Source organism: Centroberyx affinis, unplaced genomic scaffold, assembly GCF_046629955.1.
Source record: "Centroberyx affinis isolate AG114_WGS23_722 - 3 ecotype Tasmania unplaced genomic scaffold, CSIRO-AGI_Caff_v1 ptg000241l_1, whole genome shotgun sequence".
NCBI classification, from domain to species: domain Eukaryota; kingdom Metazoa; phylum Chordata; class Actinopteri; order Beryciformes; family Berycidae; genus Centroberyx; species Centroberyx affinis.
In genome coordinates, this window is record NW_027278926.1 from 53,819 (window position 1) to 74,565 (window position 20,747).

Consider the following 20,747-nt stretch of genomic DNA (forward strand, 5'->3'; position numbering starts at 1 on the left):
ATCAGAATTTGCAGAATCGATTCGGAATCGGAAAAAATACAATTCCAACCTATCGGTGTATTGATTTTTTTCCCCACCCCGCTCTATTATCTACCTTTTGTTTTTCCACCTCCTGATCAGAACAAGTCTTGAAAGCCCCGTTTTCTCCAGGAAAGAGTAAAGATTTTCTCCTCAGATAATAAAATCAATACGTCGCAGTTGGGAGAGAGACCGGCTCTTTTCCTTCCCCTCAGGCAATGCTCGGAGTGCGACCAGGCCAGCAGCGATGAGGCAGATATCGCCATGGAGACGCTGCCCGACGGCACCAAGAGGTCCAGGAGGCAGATCAAAGGGCCAATCAAATTCATCCCGCAGGAGATGTCGCCGGAGCCCAAGAAGCATCAAGTAAGAGGGCGCGGCGTTTTTTTAATTGACACACCGTAAAATGTCAGACGTGATCAGTAGAAATATTAACGACCGAAACCGAAAAACTCTTCTTGTTTTTCCGGGCCAAAAATCAGATCTCCATAAGCTCAGCCCGTCCTTCACTCCACTTTAGAGCGTAATTGATGTCAGTGGCCGGGCTAACGTAGACTGAAGAGTTAATTCACTGACTAATTGATGGATCCGTATTGATTACAAATAATTAACTTGAGTTCTCATTAGTCTCACGCACCCCTTAAGGTTATCAGTGTCGTGCAAGGTCACAGTATGTTCCCTTGACCACAAAATGTCAATATCGCTGTCATATAAGGGACTTTTAATAGTAAGTGTTCCAACTGTTTCAGCAGTATTTGTACAAAACGGACAAATCCCTGCACTTGAAATCTGCTACAAACTTCACTACTTTTAAGAGAGTTACCAAATCCTAGTTAGTTCAGCAACATGTCTAGTTTTCTATAGTTATGTTACTACTAAATGTGTGTTTTATGGTATCTTCTTGTACTCAGTTTACCTTTTTTTTTTTTTTTTTTTTTTTTTTTTTAAAACCTTGTGCTCTATTGCAGTGATTCTCAACCTTTTTCATATCAAGGACCCCTAATTTAGTCCACATTAGGGCCACGGACCCCCATTTGATGAGATTTCGTCTCTCGGACCCAAACCTGAGAATATTTTTATTGCTAGATATGATTTTGTCCAGAATTCCATGACTGTCTGTATTGTAGGTAGAGAGATAACAGTGAAACTATGATTAAAAACAGTCATTCTCCCACATTATCTAATTGTGTTAACTTCTTGTCAATGAAATAATGCTGAAGTTTAGCAATTCATCAATCTGCTGGGGACCTCCTGGAATCTCCTAAAGGACCCCTGGTGGTCCCCGGACCCCACGTTGAGAACCACTGCTCTATTGTATCTTGCTGTACTCGGTTTACCTTCTTTTTTACCTCGCTGTTTTAATCTCTTATTCTCACAAAAGCCCTTTAGGGACGGGTGTTGCAAATTAGCATCCGCTATAAACACTATGATACTTGCATCCGATAGCAAGGTTATTATAGTTTTGCATTTTTCATAAGTTTTTATTTTTATTTCGTTTTGACTGTTTGTTTTCAATTTCAGTTTAGTTTTAATTAGTTTTTAAAGCGGGTTTGCTAATTTAGTTTTTATTGTTTGAAAATGCTTAGTTTTAGTTTAGTTTTTATTAGTTTCAGTGTTAGTTTTAGTCTTTTTTTGTAATATGGGGTATTTGTCAGGGGCGAGATTCAAAAATTTAAAATAATAGGCTTATGTATGAAATAAATTGACAAAGACGAAAACTAAAGACATTTTCTCTATAATTTTAGTTTATTTTAGTTTGTTTTGTAAACACTCAATACAGTTTCAGTTACCTTTTTTTTGTAAAGCCTCGTTTTTATTTTTATTTCCGCTAACGAAAATGTTTTTTCACACCTGGTTTTCGTTATTTCGTTAGTTTTCGTTAACGATAATAACCTTGTCGGATAGCTGTTCTCAGTTTGTCTATGTATATTGTATCTGTCCGTATCAAATAAACCATAAATAAATGTATAATGCAGGATGCAGAAACCTCTTAACATTAGAAAGGCTAGAAAGGCTGCAGCCAAGCACTGATGTCTGCATCCACTGCTCCTGAATATCCAAAATGTTATGACATTTCTCAATTTTAATGGTTTTATGAAAAGAATAAGTATCCAGTAATTTGTGCATGTGACAGTCACAAAATTGCTAAAGGTTGCAAAAGAGGGTAAAACACAAATAGGCAATAAGTAAAATGGCTATGATTAACTAAAGGTTAAAATAATCTTAGTGATATAAGTCCACTGCTTCCTTCATGGAGTGCTTGGAATGCACTTTTACATACATACAAGTAATCTATGGAGGTAGAATTCTGTCAATAGTAAATAAATATAAAAGTATAAACGACAAAAGTGAAAGTAAAAAAAACAAGCCACAGATATGTAGGCAATATGCTGCGTTTATTTTTATGAATATCAATTTGCATTCATTCAAATGCCGAACAGATTGACAGGTGTTTTTTGTTTTTTGCGGATAATAAAATGTATTTGTTTTTTTCACTTACGGATCACGCCACACACGTTTGTGAATTATAATTTTATATTTATTTATTATTGATAGAATTCTACCTCCATAATCTCCCCTCTCGCCCTAGGCTGTGATCACGTAGGAGGTTGTTTTTTTTTTTTTGTTTTTTTTTTGTTTTTTTTCTGTTTCTCCTCATCCTCTTCTTCAAGAGCAAGCAGAGCAATTACTAATTTCCTCTGGTCCATTTTTTTGTGTTTTTCAGTATTTCTTTGTCACGTCGCGTTATGCTCGCTAAAGCTAATTAGATAGCTCGCAAGTTGTTGTCACACTCTCCCAGCTGAGCTTTGTGTTTGAGCAGGAGAAGAGAAGCCTCCTATCACATCACGGCCTCACAACTCCAACCACACAATACACATCAATGGAGGTTTGAATGAGCAAGTCACACAGTTGCCCACCACCGTATAACCGGGTTGCCCATCTCCCGTCTGTCCAGTCCAAACGTTCCTTCCCCATGCCTAAAGCCTAGAGGCCCCGAAGTCTTCATCTGCATCTCATCATCATCATCATCACAATAATTTTTTCTGAAGGCATGTCAGCAATCATATGTGTGAAATGAGTTTTGATCGTTTTGACGGCATTCACTGTCTCAGTGGATGAACGGAGTGGCCGTCTAGTTGCAGCGGAGTGCTAGAAGAAAAGAGGGAGAGACCGACACCCTGTAGGCCAGCGGTTCTCAACGTGGGGTCCGGGGACCACCAGGGGTCCTTGAAGGGGTTCCAGGGGGTCCCCAGCAAATTGATGAAGTGTTAAACTTCACTATTACCTCATTTACAAGAATTGAACACAATTAGAGAATGTAGAAGAATGACTGTTTTGATCATAGTTTCACTGTTATCTCTCTACCTATAATACAGATAGTGATGGAATTCTGGACAAAATCATATCTAACAACAAAAATGTTCTCAGATTTGGGTCCGAGAGACAAAATCTCATCAAATGGGGGTCTGTGGCTCTAATGTGGACTAAATTAGGGTCCATGATATGAAAAAGGTTGAGAATCATTGCTGTAGGCTATTGGAGAACATTGTCACAACTGTCTCTGTATTTTCCAAGTAGTTTTTGTTTTAGTTCTAAAAACGCAGGCATACACTAATAAGGCCAAGCAACACTGAGAGGTATCAGGCCACTGCTGACTTATAGACTAAGTTATGAAACCATATGCAGCACAGTGGAAAGTACAGAACAGGGCAAAACACAAACAGGCAATAAACCAGTATCATTAAAATTAACAAACTAAAAATATATATATATACTGTATATATATATAACAAACTCAGTCCACTAAATCCTTCTTATAATGCTTAGAATGCACTTTTATGTCCTGACTTTTTCCTCTCTCACCATATTCCTCTGACCAGTACTCATGCACAGCTTTGAAGTTTCTTGTGAGCAAATCTCAGCTGAATTTCAAGCGGTTGCGCTCGGCCTTCTTCTTCCTCGTACATCAGGCTTGTCACTGTCACTTCCTCCAGCGATGGCTGCATGACGCCTGCCAATATGAACAAGACACACAGCGCAAACTGCTGTTTCTACCGACCTTTTTTTTGGTTTTTGTGTAATGAATTAAACCTGCCTTGTCTCTGACAATATGAGGCGGTCTATTGTTCTGAAGGCACGTCAGTAATCGTATGCGTGAGACTGGTTTCAGTAGAGTTTTGATGGGGCTCATTGTCTCAATGGATGAGTGTAATAGTTGAATAGTGCTGGAGGAGTGGAAGGATTTTTCTGGTACTAATGAGGGTATTTTATGTGAAGAAAATAGTCAAAAACATCTGTGTTTGTTTTCCAAGTCCATTTTTTTAGAATTCTAAAATGCAGGCATGTAAAGGAAAACCTTTAAACCATTCTTGGATAGTCTTACACTGTTAGATATCATCAATCTGTGATGTTCGGTGCATTCCAGGAGTTATTTTGTTATGAAGTGTTGTGGCGATGGGCAGTATACCAGGAGGAACGATACATCGGTAGAAATCTGTGCCAAGGTTTAGATTCGCCCATACTGTTTCTGCCAGATGAGCCAGAGAGGCTGGAAGTGGACAATCTTAGGCTGGACATTAGCCATGCAGACGTATTTATGTTCTACAAACCTAAAGTCAAGCTGTTTGTCATGAGTTGCATAATTGCTGAAAACACATGGGCAGGGCTGCTTTACGAGTAGCACCCATGTGCGTTTGTTTATGTAAGCAGAGACATGGAGCTTGAGGGAAGTGAAGGCAAATTGAGTTCAAGTATACCTTGATGTATACCATTATGGTCCAACTTTTTAAACTATCATGATATAAGATTTAGGCCATATTACAAACCATTAAAGTGGTGTAATTTACTTTTTTGGTGTACCCACTTTAGGGCTGCAACTAACGATTATTTTCTCTGTCGATTATTTTCTCGATTAATCGATTAGTTGTTTGTTCTATAAAATGTCAGAAAATGGTGAAAAATGTGGATCAGTGTTTCCCAAAGCCCAAGATGACGTCCTCAAATGTCTTGTTTTGTCCACAACCCAAAGATATTCAGTTTACTGTCATAGAGGAGGAAAGAAAGCAGAAAATATTCACATTTAAGAAGCTGGAATCAGAGAATTTTGACTTATTTTTCTTAAGAAATTACTGAAACCGCTTAATCGATTATCAAAATAGTTGGCAATTAATTTAATAGTTGACAACTAATTGATTAATCGTTGCAGCTCTAACCCACTCTCCCTCAATCTGCCTCATCTACCATTTCATTTAGTGACTTCCTACAGAAATCAACCTCCACCGATGGAGCGTGAACTTGCTTTCAGTCATAGGTGGACGTGTGGTCATATAAATACCAGCTGTTTCAAAAAAACGTATGCAATTTTTTATAACAGTAATAATGAAAAACAAAGCAGTGTAATTTTTGTCATTTTAGTAATTCAACTCAGTCATAAAATTTCCAGCCATGACATAAAATGTACCTAGAAACAGGAAAAATACAAATGCGGAAGTACGTCGAGACAAGTGGTAAACGCTGCAGTGAATCCACCGAAGACATTAAAAATCAAAATTATCGGCTATTTTCTACTTACATAAAGTGAGTTGTGACTGCTGCACTTCGTTTACGGTTGATTTTAAATTCAGTTTTTGAATGTGGCCGTTCCAACGAGTTAAAACACGCGAACGCTTCCAAGTTGTAGCAACCAGATGCCGTCCCATTCTCACGCTTCTTCCCATATGACATGAATGCGGCATGGAGAAACCAGTCTCTCTCCTCTCCTACGATGGATTTCTCCCCGTATGACTGTTGAACGTCTCTTGGTGCAAAATGGCGGCTCTAGAAAGAAGCTCCTGGTCTTTCGTTGTTGTTTCAGTTGAAATAATCTGGGCATGCTGTCACGAGCCAAGACGATTGGCCGGTTATCCACAGGAATAAGAAAAAAAAATACACCACCAAACAACTAAATGGACCCAGAACTCGAGGCACATCGTGTGTGCTTTAAGGTGGATTGTGTTTTTTTCTTGGAAGGCAAAATATGTAGGAAAAGTCTTGGAACTGGATGAGAAATGTATGTTTTACATCACATTACATATGGGCTCATTGGCTGTCTAATGTTAAAGACTAAAGATTTCGGAAAAGTTGTGGAAGGATGAGTACATTTCTTTTACAATGCTGAAGAAATGTAATTACTCAATCTCAGTCTTTCTCAGTGTTTTAATGCAGTGGTTCTCAACGTGGGGTCCGGGGACCACCAGGGGTCCTCGAGGGGGTTCCAGGGGGTCCCCAGCGAACTGATGAATTGCTAAACTTCCCCATAATTTCATTTACAAGTTAACATAATTAGAGAATGTAGAATGACTGTTTTGATCATAGTTTCACTGTTATCTCTCTACCTACAATACAGATAGTCATGGAATTCTGGACAAAATCATATCTGACAATAAACATATTCTTAGATTTGGATCAGAGAGACAACATGTTATCAAATGGGGGTCTCAATGTGGACTAAATTAGGGTCCTTGATATGAAAAAGGTTGAGAATCACTGCTTTAATGGATACTCACATGCAAATGAGCTATTTCTAAAAACATCCAGGCTCAGACTATTCCGAACTCGCCATGTTGCCACAAATCCTCTAGCTGATTTCCCGGTAAGACTTTTTTTTTTTTTTTTTCCCCTTTTTACCATACAAGAGCCACAGTATGCGGCCTGTGTCCCTATTTGTGGCTGAACATTCTGTGTCCGCCAGCGAGAGCGAACGGAAAACCTTTCCACCCCTCCATGGATCCCACTTATCTGTCCCGACCACGCTCTGATCCTCCGATACCAGACCCGCCTTCCCCCGCTCCCTCAAGAAAACACTCAAGATTGATATCTTAACACGGGACGGATGGGTGGGGGGGGGGTGGGGGGGGGTGGGGGGGGGTGGGGGGGAGCTCCAACCTTTTCCTTTGGTTCTGTCTTCCTCTTCCCCTTTTTTGTTTTTACACCGTCAATATCTGACCCCCCCCCCCCCCGGCTCCCGCACACCCGAACAGGACCGACCGCTCAAACGACAAAGCAAAAAGCTCCTCCTGTTCAAATAAGAGAAATGAACAAAGAGAAGGCAGGGACATGTCTCTCCCTCCGCTCTGTCTATCCGTCTCGGAGTGGAGGGGGGGGAGCTGCAGAAGAGTGGAGGAGCGCAGTGCCAGTCTGGGGGGGGGGGGGGGGGTTAATGTATTTTTTTTCTGTTCAGGTTTTTTGGAAACCCTGGGCCTAGAAGTGCGCCGAGGACCCTGCTGGAGTACTCGGGGGGATTAAGCGGCTTTTTTTTTTTTTTTTTTTTTTTTTTTTCTCTTTCCTCTCCTCCTTCCTTCCCCTCCCCGATTTCTCTCGCCGCCACAACCGCCCCGGTCGAGGCACTTCAGTAGCAGCATTTATCTTCAAATGCAAGGCGCGCGGTGGCAGGCGCTAAAAGGGGCCCCTGCTTTGCATTTTTAATGCTTTTTTTTTTTTTTTTTTTTTTAACCAGGGCACCCAGCGTCTGGCACTCCTCTAAAGCCGTGTTTCAATTTATCGGGGGGGGGGGGTGGGGGGGGGGCGGCTAATCGACCTCCCGCTGGCCTTTTCCGAGGACGGTGGCGTGAAAAGGAAGGGTGTGTCGATGTGTGTGCACGCGCATACACACACACACACATTTGGCCACGAGGGCTAGCGTGGCCCCGGGGCCCCCGCCGTCCCTGCAGCCGAGCACTCCTCTGGCTGTTACTCAACGCCCCCCCCCCCCCCCCCCCCGGTAGTGGGGTAGCGCCTACTGGAGGAGAACCTTTTAAAGTCAACCTGTGAACTGAATTTTATTTCGCATATAAGACGTTGTTGCAGCTAGTAAAAATCAATGCTCCATAGCACACTCGTCCTGATTTTTTTACACAACACAGCCCCTCTTAAAGATAGAGCCGATCTCAGGGCGTTCTTATCTTTAAGCCGGCATATTCAGACCAAAAAAAAAACAAAAAAATCACTGAGTTTCATGCAAGAACCGCGCATTAACAGATCTGCTCTTGAATGTGCGTAATGGAAAAGAAACCCAACCGGGATTTTCTCTCAGTATATCGTGGAAAAATGTTGATAATGACCATTCCGTAGCCCCCGGATGCTGCTTTCTGTCTGTTTCATTTTCCCTTTCCCTTTTCCAAGCCACCATTTTGCGAACTTCTAAATGGGAGAAAATAGAAGCACAATCGTTCTGATAAGTGGCTGAAAGTTGTTTAATGATGATGTAATGGCACCAAGTTTGAATAACATGGAGGAAAAGTCATGCTACAGATGAAGGTTGTGTTTGGCATTGACCTACAGTACATACAGGTTTTTTTTCTTAACATTGAGGATCCGTTTAGTCAGATTCGGCTATTAACAATAGATCAATGTCCATTTCTTATCTTTATTCTTTCCATTCACAAACGATTCCTTTTACGACACGTTGACTAAAGTGCACACTTTGCAGCCAGTGGTCCTTTCACTTTGTTAAAAGTCCATACAGCACAGTGTAAAAGCGGTGTGAGATGCCAGTAATAAATCAGCTGGCAAGGAAGATACCCAGGTGTCTTGGTCCAACTCTTGATCTGCCAAGTATGAGGAAATGTAGGCATGTCCTCACTGAAGGTGTCACCTGAAGGCATGCTGCGGCAAAGAGCGGGCAATGTTGAGATTATATTAGAATACATTAAAAGTTTCACATATCTCACATTTTTTGTTTGTTTGTAATGCATTTTTCTCAAGAATTTAAATTGAAGATATTTAGAAAAAAAGAGGGAAATGTTTAAGGCTGGGTATTGGCAAGGACCTCACGATACGATACGTATCACGATACATGGGTCACGATATGTATCACGATACATGGGTCACAATACGCTACGTATCACGATACATGGGTCACAATACAATACGTATCACGATACATGGGTCACAATACGATACGTATCATGATACATGGGTCACGATATGTATCACGATACATGGGTCACGATACGATATGTATCACGTTACATGGGTCACGATATGTATCACGATACATGGGTCACGATACGATACGTATCACGATACATGGGTCACGATATGTATCACGATACATGGGTCACAATACGATACGTATCACGATACATGGGTCACGATATGTATCACGATACATGGGTCACGATACGATATGTATCACGTTACATGGGTCACGATACGATATGTATCACGTTACATGGGTCACGATACGATATGTATCACGTTACATGGGTCACGATATGTATCACGATACATGGGTCACGATACGATACGTATCACGATACATGGGTCACGATATGTATCACGATACATGGGTCACGATACGTATCACGATACATGGGTCACGATACAATACGTATCACGATACATGGGTCACAATACGATACGTATCACGATACATGGGTCACGATACGATTGTATCACGATACATGGGTCACGATACGATACATATCACGATACATGGGTCACGATACGATACGTATCACGATACATGGGTCACGATACGATTGTATCACGATACATTGCGATACGATACATATTGCGATACATTGCAATACTCTACATAATTTACTGAAAATTTACAAATACAGCTGAAAATACAGCTGTGTACCACCTGGGTAGTCTAATATGTACGCATTATATTGATAACTCAGCGGACAAATTGAGTCACAACTATTTAATTCAAAGGGATTTGAGGGAAATTTAAAGACATTTTAAATCTTTTAAAACATTTTTTAATGTATCGATACGAGGGGCTGGAAAATCAATACAGTATCATGGAAAAAAATATTGCAACACTCAGCTGTATCGATTTTTTTTTGCACAGCCCTAGAAATGTTTATGCATGGTGCTCACTGTGTTTTTAACTGAACATGGCCACTTGCATCTTCTCTTCAAATCTTCTGATATCATGCTCTTCCTAATGGGACGTGATTCACTGCTACCTGCAGCCACCCCCCCCCACGGTGCTAACATTAAAACCTCTCGTATGAACATATGCCATTAGTCAGTAGGAAATTATGAGAATGAAGTTAATATGTCTAGTTGCTACCAGTTCTTATGCTCTGTTAATTTTTCTAATCCTGTGTGAAACGATTCATGGTTGTTAAAGATGCAACGATGTACTTAATTAAAAGATTGATTTTTGCCTGAGTCTTCTAAACTGCCCGCAGTTTTTAATTTCCTCACCTGAGCAGAGCCTGTGATTAGGAGCTTGTGTGTGTGTGTGTGTGTATGTGTGTGTTTTGTCAGCCGACGTGGAGCCCGGGAAAAACCAGGGGCCCTTTTAACAGACGACTTTAATAGAGACTACTTTAACGGAGAAATTATTAAATAATGTCGGGGGGGGCCCTTTTTGTTTGGTGGCGCCGTCGCAGGAGGAGCGGCGAGGGGCTTCAGGAGCCAATTGGCAACGTTCTTGCAGTTAGCATTCATAATGATAAGTGCTCCATCTGGCGAGCGGTGGCAAGCCAAAGGCGACAGATGGAATTGTTTTCACAATCTGTTTAAATATGTTGTCGATTCTTCTTCCCATTTTAACCCCCCCCCCCCTCCCCCCTCCCCCCCCCCCCCCCCCCCCCAGCAGCTCCATCACTCGCTCGCTAGCGTCAAGGAGGAAGATGTTTGATTTTTTTTTTAAATTTCCTTTCATGTTCCGTCCCATCTCCCCCCCCCCGCCTGGCCTCTGTAGATTCGGGAGGGGGGTGGGGGGGTTGGGGGGGGGGGGGGGTTGGGGTGTCGCTATATGACTTGCTGTGTGAGCGGTCAGCCGTCAGTCCCGCGTGTCAGGCCGCCTTCATCCGGAGTCTTAAAATAGATCAGTGGTTACGCCGGATCGATCCGTCTCTCCGCTCTGTCTCGACTCTCCAGAATATGAACCGCAACACCCTGGCAGCCATTGTTAGGTTCTTCGTTTAAGTTTCCCCCTACTGTTTAATAGGCGGGATGGGTCAAGAGAGACTGGCACGCAGCCTTAAGAAAACCTACACACCGATATTCACAGCTAAAACACACCAATGATAGACATTAGTATGACACCAGACATGCCTTTATGGGACGCTTCACGTTACCTTCACCTAAAACCAATGCTTTAAAGAAGACTGTAATGTATAGGGCTATGTCAGACTGGAACAAGCTACCACTACATTTAACCCAGATTACTAGTAAGATCAGTTTTAAAAAGAAATTAAGAACAGCAATCATTCAGAAAGAAATCAGCTACATATGATATTCTGTATGTGAAGGTTGATTATATATGTGGTGCTAACTTAGGTAATGCTTCACTGTGCACTAGTAGTGTCGGGCAGTTATATATACTGATATATACCTAGTTTACTTATTCTATTATTTGCTTTAACCATTTACTGTTGAGGTTTTTTTTCTTATTTTTATTTCATTTTGTTTTGTTGATATTGTGGATTGTCCATTATGTGATGTGTGTTTGAATGTCTTGTCTTGTCTTTTGTGTGGACCCCAGGAAGAATAGTTGCTGGGGATCCTAAATAAAAAAAACAATAAAAGACAATAAACCCTGTGTTAAGGAGCTGTTAACCCACTTAAAAGAAGGTTAAAAACAAAGAGTTTTTACATACATAGACTTATTTTTTCTGCGATTCTGCGACAAATTTAGGAGCACACAGTGGGAAGATGAAATGACTTTGAACTAGTGCATCATAAAGTAAATTTGGGCATTGCTTAAAAGTCCTCATTTCTTGTTTCACAGAGAACCAGGGGCCAGAAGAGGAAGAGGGTGCCCATCTGTGAAGACAGAGACGACAAAATTGAGGTTTGTCACTTCATTCTGTTACGGAAAACGACTGCATTTCTTCCAGCTTACACAGACATCTTCAAATCCTTGATTATCGAATTCAGCTCTTCCAGCTTCACTGATATTTGCATTTCCTGACACATCCTTTAATTGCCTCAGCAATCCAGGTCTATGTTCATTTGGGTTAGACCAACATATGAGTTTGCAGATATATGGGGCCGATTTTATTAAATATCACATATCAGTCGGTGTCGTCCACCTCTGATACGATGGAGGTTCCTCCCTGACCGCAGTTAGTGAATATATTTTTATTATTATTATTTTGATATCGGAGAAATGGTTCATTGGTGTCATGTGGTGTGGGAGGATTTTACTTAACAGTAGGGCTGGGCAGTATATCAATATTATATCAATATCGTGATATGAGACTAGATATCGTCTTAGATTTTGGATATGGTAATATCGTGATATGGCAAAAGTGTCTTTTCCTGGTTTTAAAGGCTGCATTACAGTAAAGTGATGTCATTTTCTGAACTTACCAGACTGTTCTAGCTGTTCTATTATTTGCCTTTACCCACTTAGTCATTATATCCACATTACTGATGATTATTTATCAAAGATCTCATCGTGTAAATATTTAGTGAAAGCACCAATAGTCATCCCTACAATATTGTTGCAATATCGATATCGAGGTATTTGGTCAAAAATATTGTGATATTTGATTTTGTCCATATCGCCCAGCCCTACGTAACAGTCTGTAAAACCTCCAATGAAACCTGCCTCACCCTACCTATCCCACCTAAGAGAATTTCATTAGTCCGGCTTTCAATGGAGAGTTTTAGTGTCCCATGATGGTCTTCAGAGGCTTTTCCACTCTGACAAGAGTAAAGTTCTGGGGGCCCAAAAAAAAGGTCAAATTTCAAAATATTGAATATCGGCACAAATTAATGGGTATCAGCAGCTTCAAATCCAAAAACATCAGTATCAGCTTTCATAAACCCACATACGTCTAGGGCTGCAACTAACGATTATTTTCATTGTCGATTAATTTCTTGATTATTTTCTCGATTAATGGATTAGTTGTTTGGTCTATAAAATGTCAGAAAATGGTGAAAAATGTGGATCAGTGTTTCCCAAAGCCCAAGATGACGTCCTCAAATGTCTTGTTTTGTCCACAACCCAAAGATATTCAGTTTACTGTCATAGAGGAGGAAAGAAACCAGAAAATATTCACATTTAAGAAGCTGGAATCAGAGAATTTGGACTTATTTTTCTTCAAAAATGACTCAAACCGATTAATCGATTATCAAAATCGTTGGCGATTAATTTAACAGTTGACAACTAATCGATTAATCGTTGTGGCTCTAACCCACTTTCCCTCACTTACCTTTACCTTACCTTTTCATTTAGTGACTTCCTAGAGAAATCAACCTCCACCGATGGAGCGTGAACTTAATGCTTTCAGTCAAAGGTGGACGTGTGGTCATATAAATACCAGCTGTTTGAAAAGAACGTATACAATATTTTATAACACTAATAATGTAATTAAAATCGTTGGCGATTAATTTAATAGTTGACAACTAATCGATTAATGGATTAATCGTTGCAGCTCTACATATGTCTAACCCTACTGTCCATGTTCATGAATTTTTTTTTTCATGAAATAATATCGGTACCCCCCCTCGACCCCTACCCCTCTCCCAGAACCTGGGAGAGGGGTAGGGGTCGAGGGGGGGTAGGGGCCCATCCCCCTTTTTCCATCCCGACCACCACCAAGCCCCTCACACACGGCGTTCCGGTTCTAATCAGCCGCTGTTTCCATAGGAACCGGCGCCGCGGGAACGCCGGCAGCGCCAGTCCGCACTGCAGAAGAAACCCAAAGCCGACGACACCAGGACCGAGTGCACCACCTGCAAAGGGCCGGGGCGACAACGAGAACCTAGTGAGGTGAGGGGGGGGGGGGGAAACGTGTGGGTGGCGGGGGTGTGTGTGTGTGTGTGTGTGTGTGTGTGTGTGTGTCACATGTGAGGCAGCCATATCCTCCTGATGATTAAAGTTCAGTCTTCATTAGGCTCCCGCCGCCTCGGCTCCGCAGAACGAGGGGGCCGAGGGTCTCCGCTCCGTAGGCCCCCCACCCCCACCCCCCTCCCCCCTCTCTCTCCCCTCTCTCTCTCTCTATTGAACTGCCACATACATTTGCACAGTTCATTAAGGCGTAATGAATAGCACAATTTATTCCGGGCCCTCTCCTCGGGATTTCAGGCGCCAGGCACCCGATAAAACAAGATTCTCCTCCGACTTTGTAAATCTGTGTGAAAAAAAAAAAAAAATCTAGATTACAACAGGCACCCATGTCATCACACTCGTCATTAAATGAATTTCTTACATGAAATCCGTCTCCATTCCCATCAGACCTCTGTGCTCTGGATGAGTTGATGTCATTTGACTAAACAGGATTCCCTTCCCATGTTTCTCTCCCATATGGTCTTCCCCAAAACTGTCACTGGCTCATTGTAACTTTAAGCCTTTTATGACTAAATGAATTATGTTAAAGCATAACTCAAGCCATTTTTGAGCTGGATGCATAACTCCATCAACCAAAATCATGTTAATTGCTTCACTATAGAGCTATTTGTCCAATACTATACTGCTATATATTGGGTCAATGGACACTGAATCCAAAACATGCCTTTTTCAGCATATTGACGTTTACTCTGTAATGAGACATGTATATATTTACTTTTCAGTTTCTCCATGACCTGACCACTTTAACTATCTCTTTTGCCATGCTTTACACAGTGTTGCATGCAGCCAGGCAGCCGCAGCCAGCCAGTAAAGAGGGAACAAGGAAGAGCAAGGCAGCATCAAAACTGTACGAGAAAGGCATGACTTATTTTTTTTTTTTTTTTTTTTTTTTTTTTTTTTTGCACCCAGGCAAACAACATTTAAGTAGCTCTCTAGTGAAGCAATTAACAAGATTTTTGTAGTGTGATGGAACTAGATGGGGGGGGAAAAAGGGCTTTAATACCAAAAGTGTTCTGTGTTTTTATTTTTAGTGGCCCCTTAGGCAGCGTTTTTTAAGGTGTAAGGTTTGCTGGTCGGGGGGTGGGGGTGAGTGGTGTGAGGTGTGCTGCCCTGACTCTTTCTATCTTTGCATTGCACAGGTTGTGAGAGCCGGGGCAGCCACCTCACCTCAGCCTCCTCCCCCTCCCCCCCCCGTAAAAACTCGGGAGCAGACGACCTTTGGGCTTAGAGACATGAGAGAGGCAAATTGAGGCGTTTCGAAGAACGGCGGTCGCGGGCATTGGGGGGGGGGGTGTGTGTCGGGGCTGGCTTGGAGGAACGAGATGCCGCACCCCCACCCCCCACACACACACTCCCTCCTCCTCTGACGTCACCTCCCCCTCCCCCCCACCCCTCTCAACGACCTCTGATCCAAACCGGACTGGTGAAAATCGGGTGAAAAGCGTTCCCCGAAATCTGAGAACAAGGAATCTTTGAGTGTTGCTTTGAGCCAATAAGGTTTGGTTAAAAGTGGGTGACTCCGAACGGCTTGAACACACTGCGAGCAACTCGGTCCATGTGTCGCTCTGTTCCGACCTCCGACTGCATCTACAGAGTTTTCACCAAGAGAATTAAAACAAAACAAAAAAAAGCAATAAAAATGACTTCAGAGCGTGCCGTTTACCCCACCGATGGATGCAGCCTTTCCCCCAAGCATCATTGTTTAGATGTTTACTCCTAGGCCTTTTGAACGGCCGTAATCAACTTTTCCATTTTGCACCAGGCTGAGCTAATCATGCAAGCTTGCTGACCGTCCCGACACAACAGCTGAGTCATGACCTCTATAGGAAACGAACGCACTCGTTGACCGCGTTGCTCGCAGTGTGGAAGCACGGGGAAATGCTGCAAAAAAAAACCGGCTGCACTCTTCTTCATGGACCTCCAAGTGTCGCTATAACGGGCGAGGCCTTCGCATCACCCGTGGCCAAATCTGTTCTGACTACAGTATATGAAGGAGGGACGGAGCTCATGCCGGACTCTGGACTCAACGGGAAAGCAAAAGTGAGAGAAGTTTTTTCCTGCCCATCCTCTCCTATCTAAATCCTCTCTATGTCTCTAGGTGCTCACCCGCATACAACGATATATCTGAACTGTTCTTGGGTCAGCAGGCTCGTTTCTCATTGGTACTACGACAGTGCTCTGCTCTTTTGACCCCCCCCCCCCATACGGCTTCTCATCACAGCCAATCAGTAGTATCGATTGAAAGTCATCTCCTACCCGAGCATTTCGACGTAAATTCCTTTTTAATCGCAGACGCACTTGAGCCCAGGCTCGCCCTCCCCCCCCCCGATTTCTAGTGTGGTGTCGTGTTTTCTTGAGTAACCAGGAGGAAAAAGAAGTATTAGGAAACGTGAGTGTTTTTTTGTATAGAAAAAGCGAACCTTTTTCCCGGTGTATCAAGTGTAGCAGTGCAGCAATGCTACGATAAAATATCTGTAGTAGAAACAATAGGCTAGTTAAGGTAATAGTAATAGTACTTAAAATGTCTTTTAGTGTCTTTAGAAGTCTTCCTCTCTCCCTCTCTCCATATCTCGAAAGTGACAGCTGAACTGACACCTCCTCAGACAGAAGCCCAGCTCTGTCTCCATGTCCCCGGTGGCCCATAGTCAGCGCTGTCAACACACCAGCTGCTTTCCTGGTCTGTCAGGGGGGGGGGGCTCATGACAAGTGTCACATCCTGCCCTCATATGTCACTCTATTGCCCATCCAGGGTCCCCTATATGCATGCGTCCGGGAGCAGTCGAGCCCAATACGGCTTTTACTTGCTTTCAGCCCCCCCCCCACCCACCCACCCTCTGGAAAAGTCCGTCCAGAAACGAAGCCATGCTGGGTGTTTTTTATTTTTTTATTTTTTTTTTCGGAGATGAGGAAGATCCCCGATCCCCGATCCCCCGTCCCATCACTCATGCCCCCGGTCAATTTTCCCCCCAAAAAAAAAAGGACTGCTTGTCAATGCTACGATGCACGGCTAAAATCTATTTACCCCACATTCTGTACATTCATTTTAAACTGAAAAAAAAAAAAACCAAGTGATGTGCTCTTGTAGCGTTTTGAATGCCAGGTAGCTTCGTAGTGTGATGATGTGTACAGTATTTATTGAAGAGGCCGCCCATCCTTTTCTTTTTCGTGCCTATATACTTTATTCTATATCACCCGCCTTCTTGTGTTGTGAACAGAGTTGAACTCTCATTTGTGACGTCGTCTTGAAATGCCATCTTTTCTTTACTCGCATTTATTTGTTTACAGACATGCCTTTAAGGGATTATTTCTGATTTATTGTGTAATGTACAACTGTGATATGAAGTAAGAATGTGAATGTTGCTGCTGTTGTGTATGTGAAGTGTCTCGGCCTCTGGCCCCTAGCTCTCCAAAATTAAGCGGAGCTTTAATAAACTCTTGACTTTTTCACCTTATTGCCACAGTGATAAATGAGTGTCAGCCAGCTAATTAATTGTTCTGAAGGTGCGGCGGCGGCGGTCCGTTTGTGCGTGTAATGCCCTCTGTCATCTGTGATTTATCACCTGGGAAGTGGCCTTGTCGGGGGGGGGGGGGGGGGGGGGGTGGCGGCTCAGATGAAACGTGGCTATCCAGCCCGGTATACCACATACTGAACTGATCTGTCTGTTTCACCACAGCCTGGATCCTCCCGCTGCACTCACTACCAGGGTTTTCACCAGTATGGGGTTTTTGAAGGCAGATACCGATGCCAATATGCTTGGTTTGAAGCTGCCAGTAGTCAATATTCTGTATGTTTAATTTTGACTGTTTTCATGCCAAAAAAAAAAAATTGCACTGAAAGTATTCAGTCTTTCCAGCAGAATTGTATTATTGGCAGGGTGGAAAGACCTTTGAAACAGTGTTCTCAACCTTTTTCATATCAAGGGACCCCTAATTTAGTCCACATTAGACCCCCATTTGATGAGATTTTGTCTCTCGGACCCAAAGCTGAGAATATTTTTATTGTTAGATCTGATTTTGTCCGGAATTCTATGACTATCTGTATTGTAGGTAGAGACAGTCATTCTTCTACATTCTCTTATCGTGTTCACTTCTTGTAAATGAAATAATGCTGAAGTTTAACAATTCATCAATTTGCTGGGGACCCCCTGGAACCCCCCTTAAGGACCCCTGGTGGTTCCCCGACCCCATGTTGAGAACCACTGATAACAGGACACTAAAAGCCATCCATTGAAACCCGGGGTAATAATAATAATAACATATTCATGCATGCATTTTTGGAAGTCAATCAAAATATCTCATTAAAATCATAGCTTCCCATAGACCAGTGATTCTCAACCTTTTTCATATCGAGGACCCTAATTTAGTCCACATTAGAGCCACAGTAGGACCCCCATTTGATGAGGATTTTGTCTCTCGGACCCCAAATCTGAGAACATTTTTATTGTCAGATATGATTTTGTCCAGAATTCCATGACTATCTGTATTGTAGGTAGATAGATAACAGTGAAACTATGATCAAAACAGTCATTCTAAAATGACAAAATAATGAAGTTTAACAATTCATCAATTTGCTGGGGGACCCCCTGGAATGCCCTCAAGGACCCCTGGTGGTCCCCGGACCCCATGTTGAAAACCACTGATAACAGGACACTAATGACACTAAAGCTAATGGGGATCCTAACAAATAAACAAATAAATAAACAAATAAAAGCCTCCATTGAAACCCGGGGTAATAATAATAATGTATTCATGACGTATGCATGTTTGGAAGTCAATCAAAATATCTCATTAAAATCATAGCTTCCCATAGACAACTGGTGTCGTATTAACTCAATAAATATATATGTAATCAATCAAACGGCATCATATCCATTATATCAGAGGTGGACGACACTTGACTGGACAATATCGGATTTTGAATAAAAGGCCCATATCAATACATTGGCCCAACCCTACTCACTTCAATATGTTCTTCTTCTCTGTGTCCAGATAGAATAGAGAGGCTTTCATGGACAATCTGGTTAAACCACATAACAATATGGAATAGAGTTTTGTACTTTTGCAACAACAAGTGCAGAGGAGAGAAACAGAGAGATTCCGGCGCGGGACACACGGGCGCCCCGGTGACGTCCCGAGGGGCGAGATGGAACCAGCCCACCGTAGCGAACTGTAAACGCCCCCCCGATCCCTCATCCTCGACCCCCCCCCCCCCCCCCGGGGAGGTCCTCCAGAGACCTAGACGGGTGCACCCCCACCCCTCACCCCCGGCGGAGCGGAGATCAGCTTTTTTTTTTTTACTACAGCTGTGTTCCGGTTAGGGGATGAGACCCGAGGCCCGAGAGAGAGAGAGAGACACGGCGGAGGGAGGGAGGGGCGAGGAAAGAGAGAGAGAAAAGCAAGCGGGGAGGTTCTGGAAGAGCAGTAACCTTTTCCGATGATGAGTGCGTTTCCCATTACTGTTCTGACACCGGATCCGGGGAGATGATTTAATGGCGGCATTTTGTTTTTGCTGACTTCACCCTTTTTTTTTTTCTTTTTTTTTTCTCCCCCCCCCCCCACAACCACCACCACCACCACCCCCTATTAAAAGAGAAAACACAAGGAGTCGGAGGAGGGAGGAGGGGGGAGGGGGGGGGGGGGGAGCTGAGGCTGTGTGTGGGAAGTGTGGCCAAGCAGCTAAAATCTATTACTCCCCCAGCTTCTTTCCCCCCTGCCTCTTTTTTATCCCACTGATTCCACCGCAGTGTGTGTCCGCTCCGATGCGTCCTTAGGTACCGGCTCCTCTTCTTCTTCCTCCTCTTCCTCCTCTTCCTCCTTACTGGTTTCATTCTTTTTTCTTTTTCTTTTAACTCCACCGTGTCGCTTCCTACCCTCATTTTTCAACCACCACACACTAAAAGATGAACCGCAAAGCCCTAAGGGGTGGCGGTGGCTTATATCCTAATTAATTAATTGATAGCTTACCCCATCTCACACACACACACACACAGTAGTTTGAAGGGAGGTACAACATGTTTGTGGTGCTGTTTTGTGTCTTAGGGCTAGAGGACTTCACATAGCGAGGCACCGGGCAGAGCAGACTTTTTGAGTTCCCGGTCTAAGGCCCCCGTCCCGCAGAGTTAGAGGGCACGGGACCCGCTATTGATAGAAGCCCAGCGTGCTCACCTTCTCCGGGCTGCTGTGTTCCCGGTTCACTGGGGCCCCCTGCTGGAGCATTAGAGACACATCAGTCAAAAGTGCAAAAGTGCTAGGTGAGAGCTTAAGAGATCCCCCTCCCCTTTCCCTTTCCCTTCTCCTTTCCCCCATCCCAGCAGTGAATGAGTTGTGTCTAAATGAGCCAATAAAGGCAGCTGTCCCGCCACGGCTCCCTCCATAGGTCGGACTCCAGCGCGCCCATTCATTACTCCCCCCTCTCCTCTTGTAAAACAATGGCTCCTTAATAATGTTGCAGTGGCCCCAACAGTAAATCAAAAAGTAGGCGGCTTGCAAAGTCCGATAATCCACTCCCTTTCTATGGGAAGACACTAGCCGCACTTTGTCACGGATGAGAGTCAATGGCTGGGGGGGGGGGGGATGCTTTGTGCCTGTATCGATTTTTTGCGTCACGTGGGCCCCCCCCCCCCCGCTCCCGGGGTAATTGCGTTGCCCCACTTGTGATAAATCCACCGTCCTTGTTTCAGCCACTCTCGGGGCCTCAGGCGTCAGGGGCCCCCGCCAGAGAAGAGAGAGAGAGAGAGAGAGAAAAGAAGTTTTTTGAGGCCACAAGCTCACACTGTCAATACCTGGGCCCTCCTTTCGCCTTGTGCGTGGGGACACAAAGCAGGGGGGCCGTAAAGCAAAGCGAGCGTCGATACACCAGCCCACCCTCCACCCCACCTTCCCTCCCCCAGGTTCAATGTCTTTTCACGAAGAAGCTTTTTTT

At 43.4% G+C, this 20,747-nt stretch overlaps 1 protein-coding gene across 1 annotated transcript in view; it reads left to right on the forward strand.

Moving 5' to 3' along the window:
• phf14 (PHD finger protein 14) overlaps positions 1-20,747 on the forward strand; it is an 87,450-nt gene that overhangs the window by 35,887 nt on the left and 30,816 nt on the right. Inside the window, 4 exon segments of the mRNA XM_071543918.1 lie at positions 234-399; positions 11,756-11,818; positions 13,625-13,714; positions 13,716-13,747. Coding sequence (XP_071400019.1) covers positions 234-399; positions 11,756-11,818; positions 13,625-13,714; positions 13,716-13,747 — 351 coding nt within the window.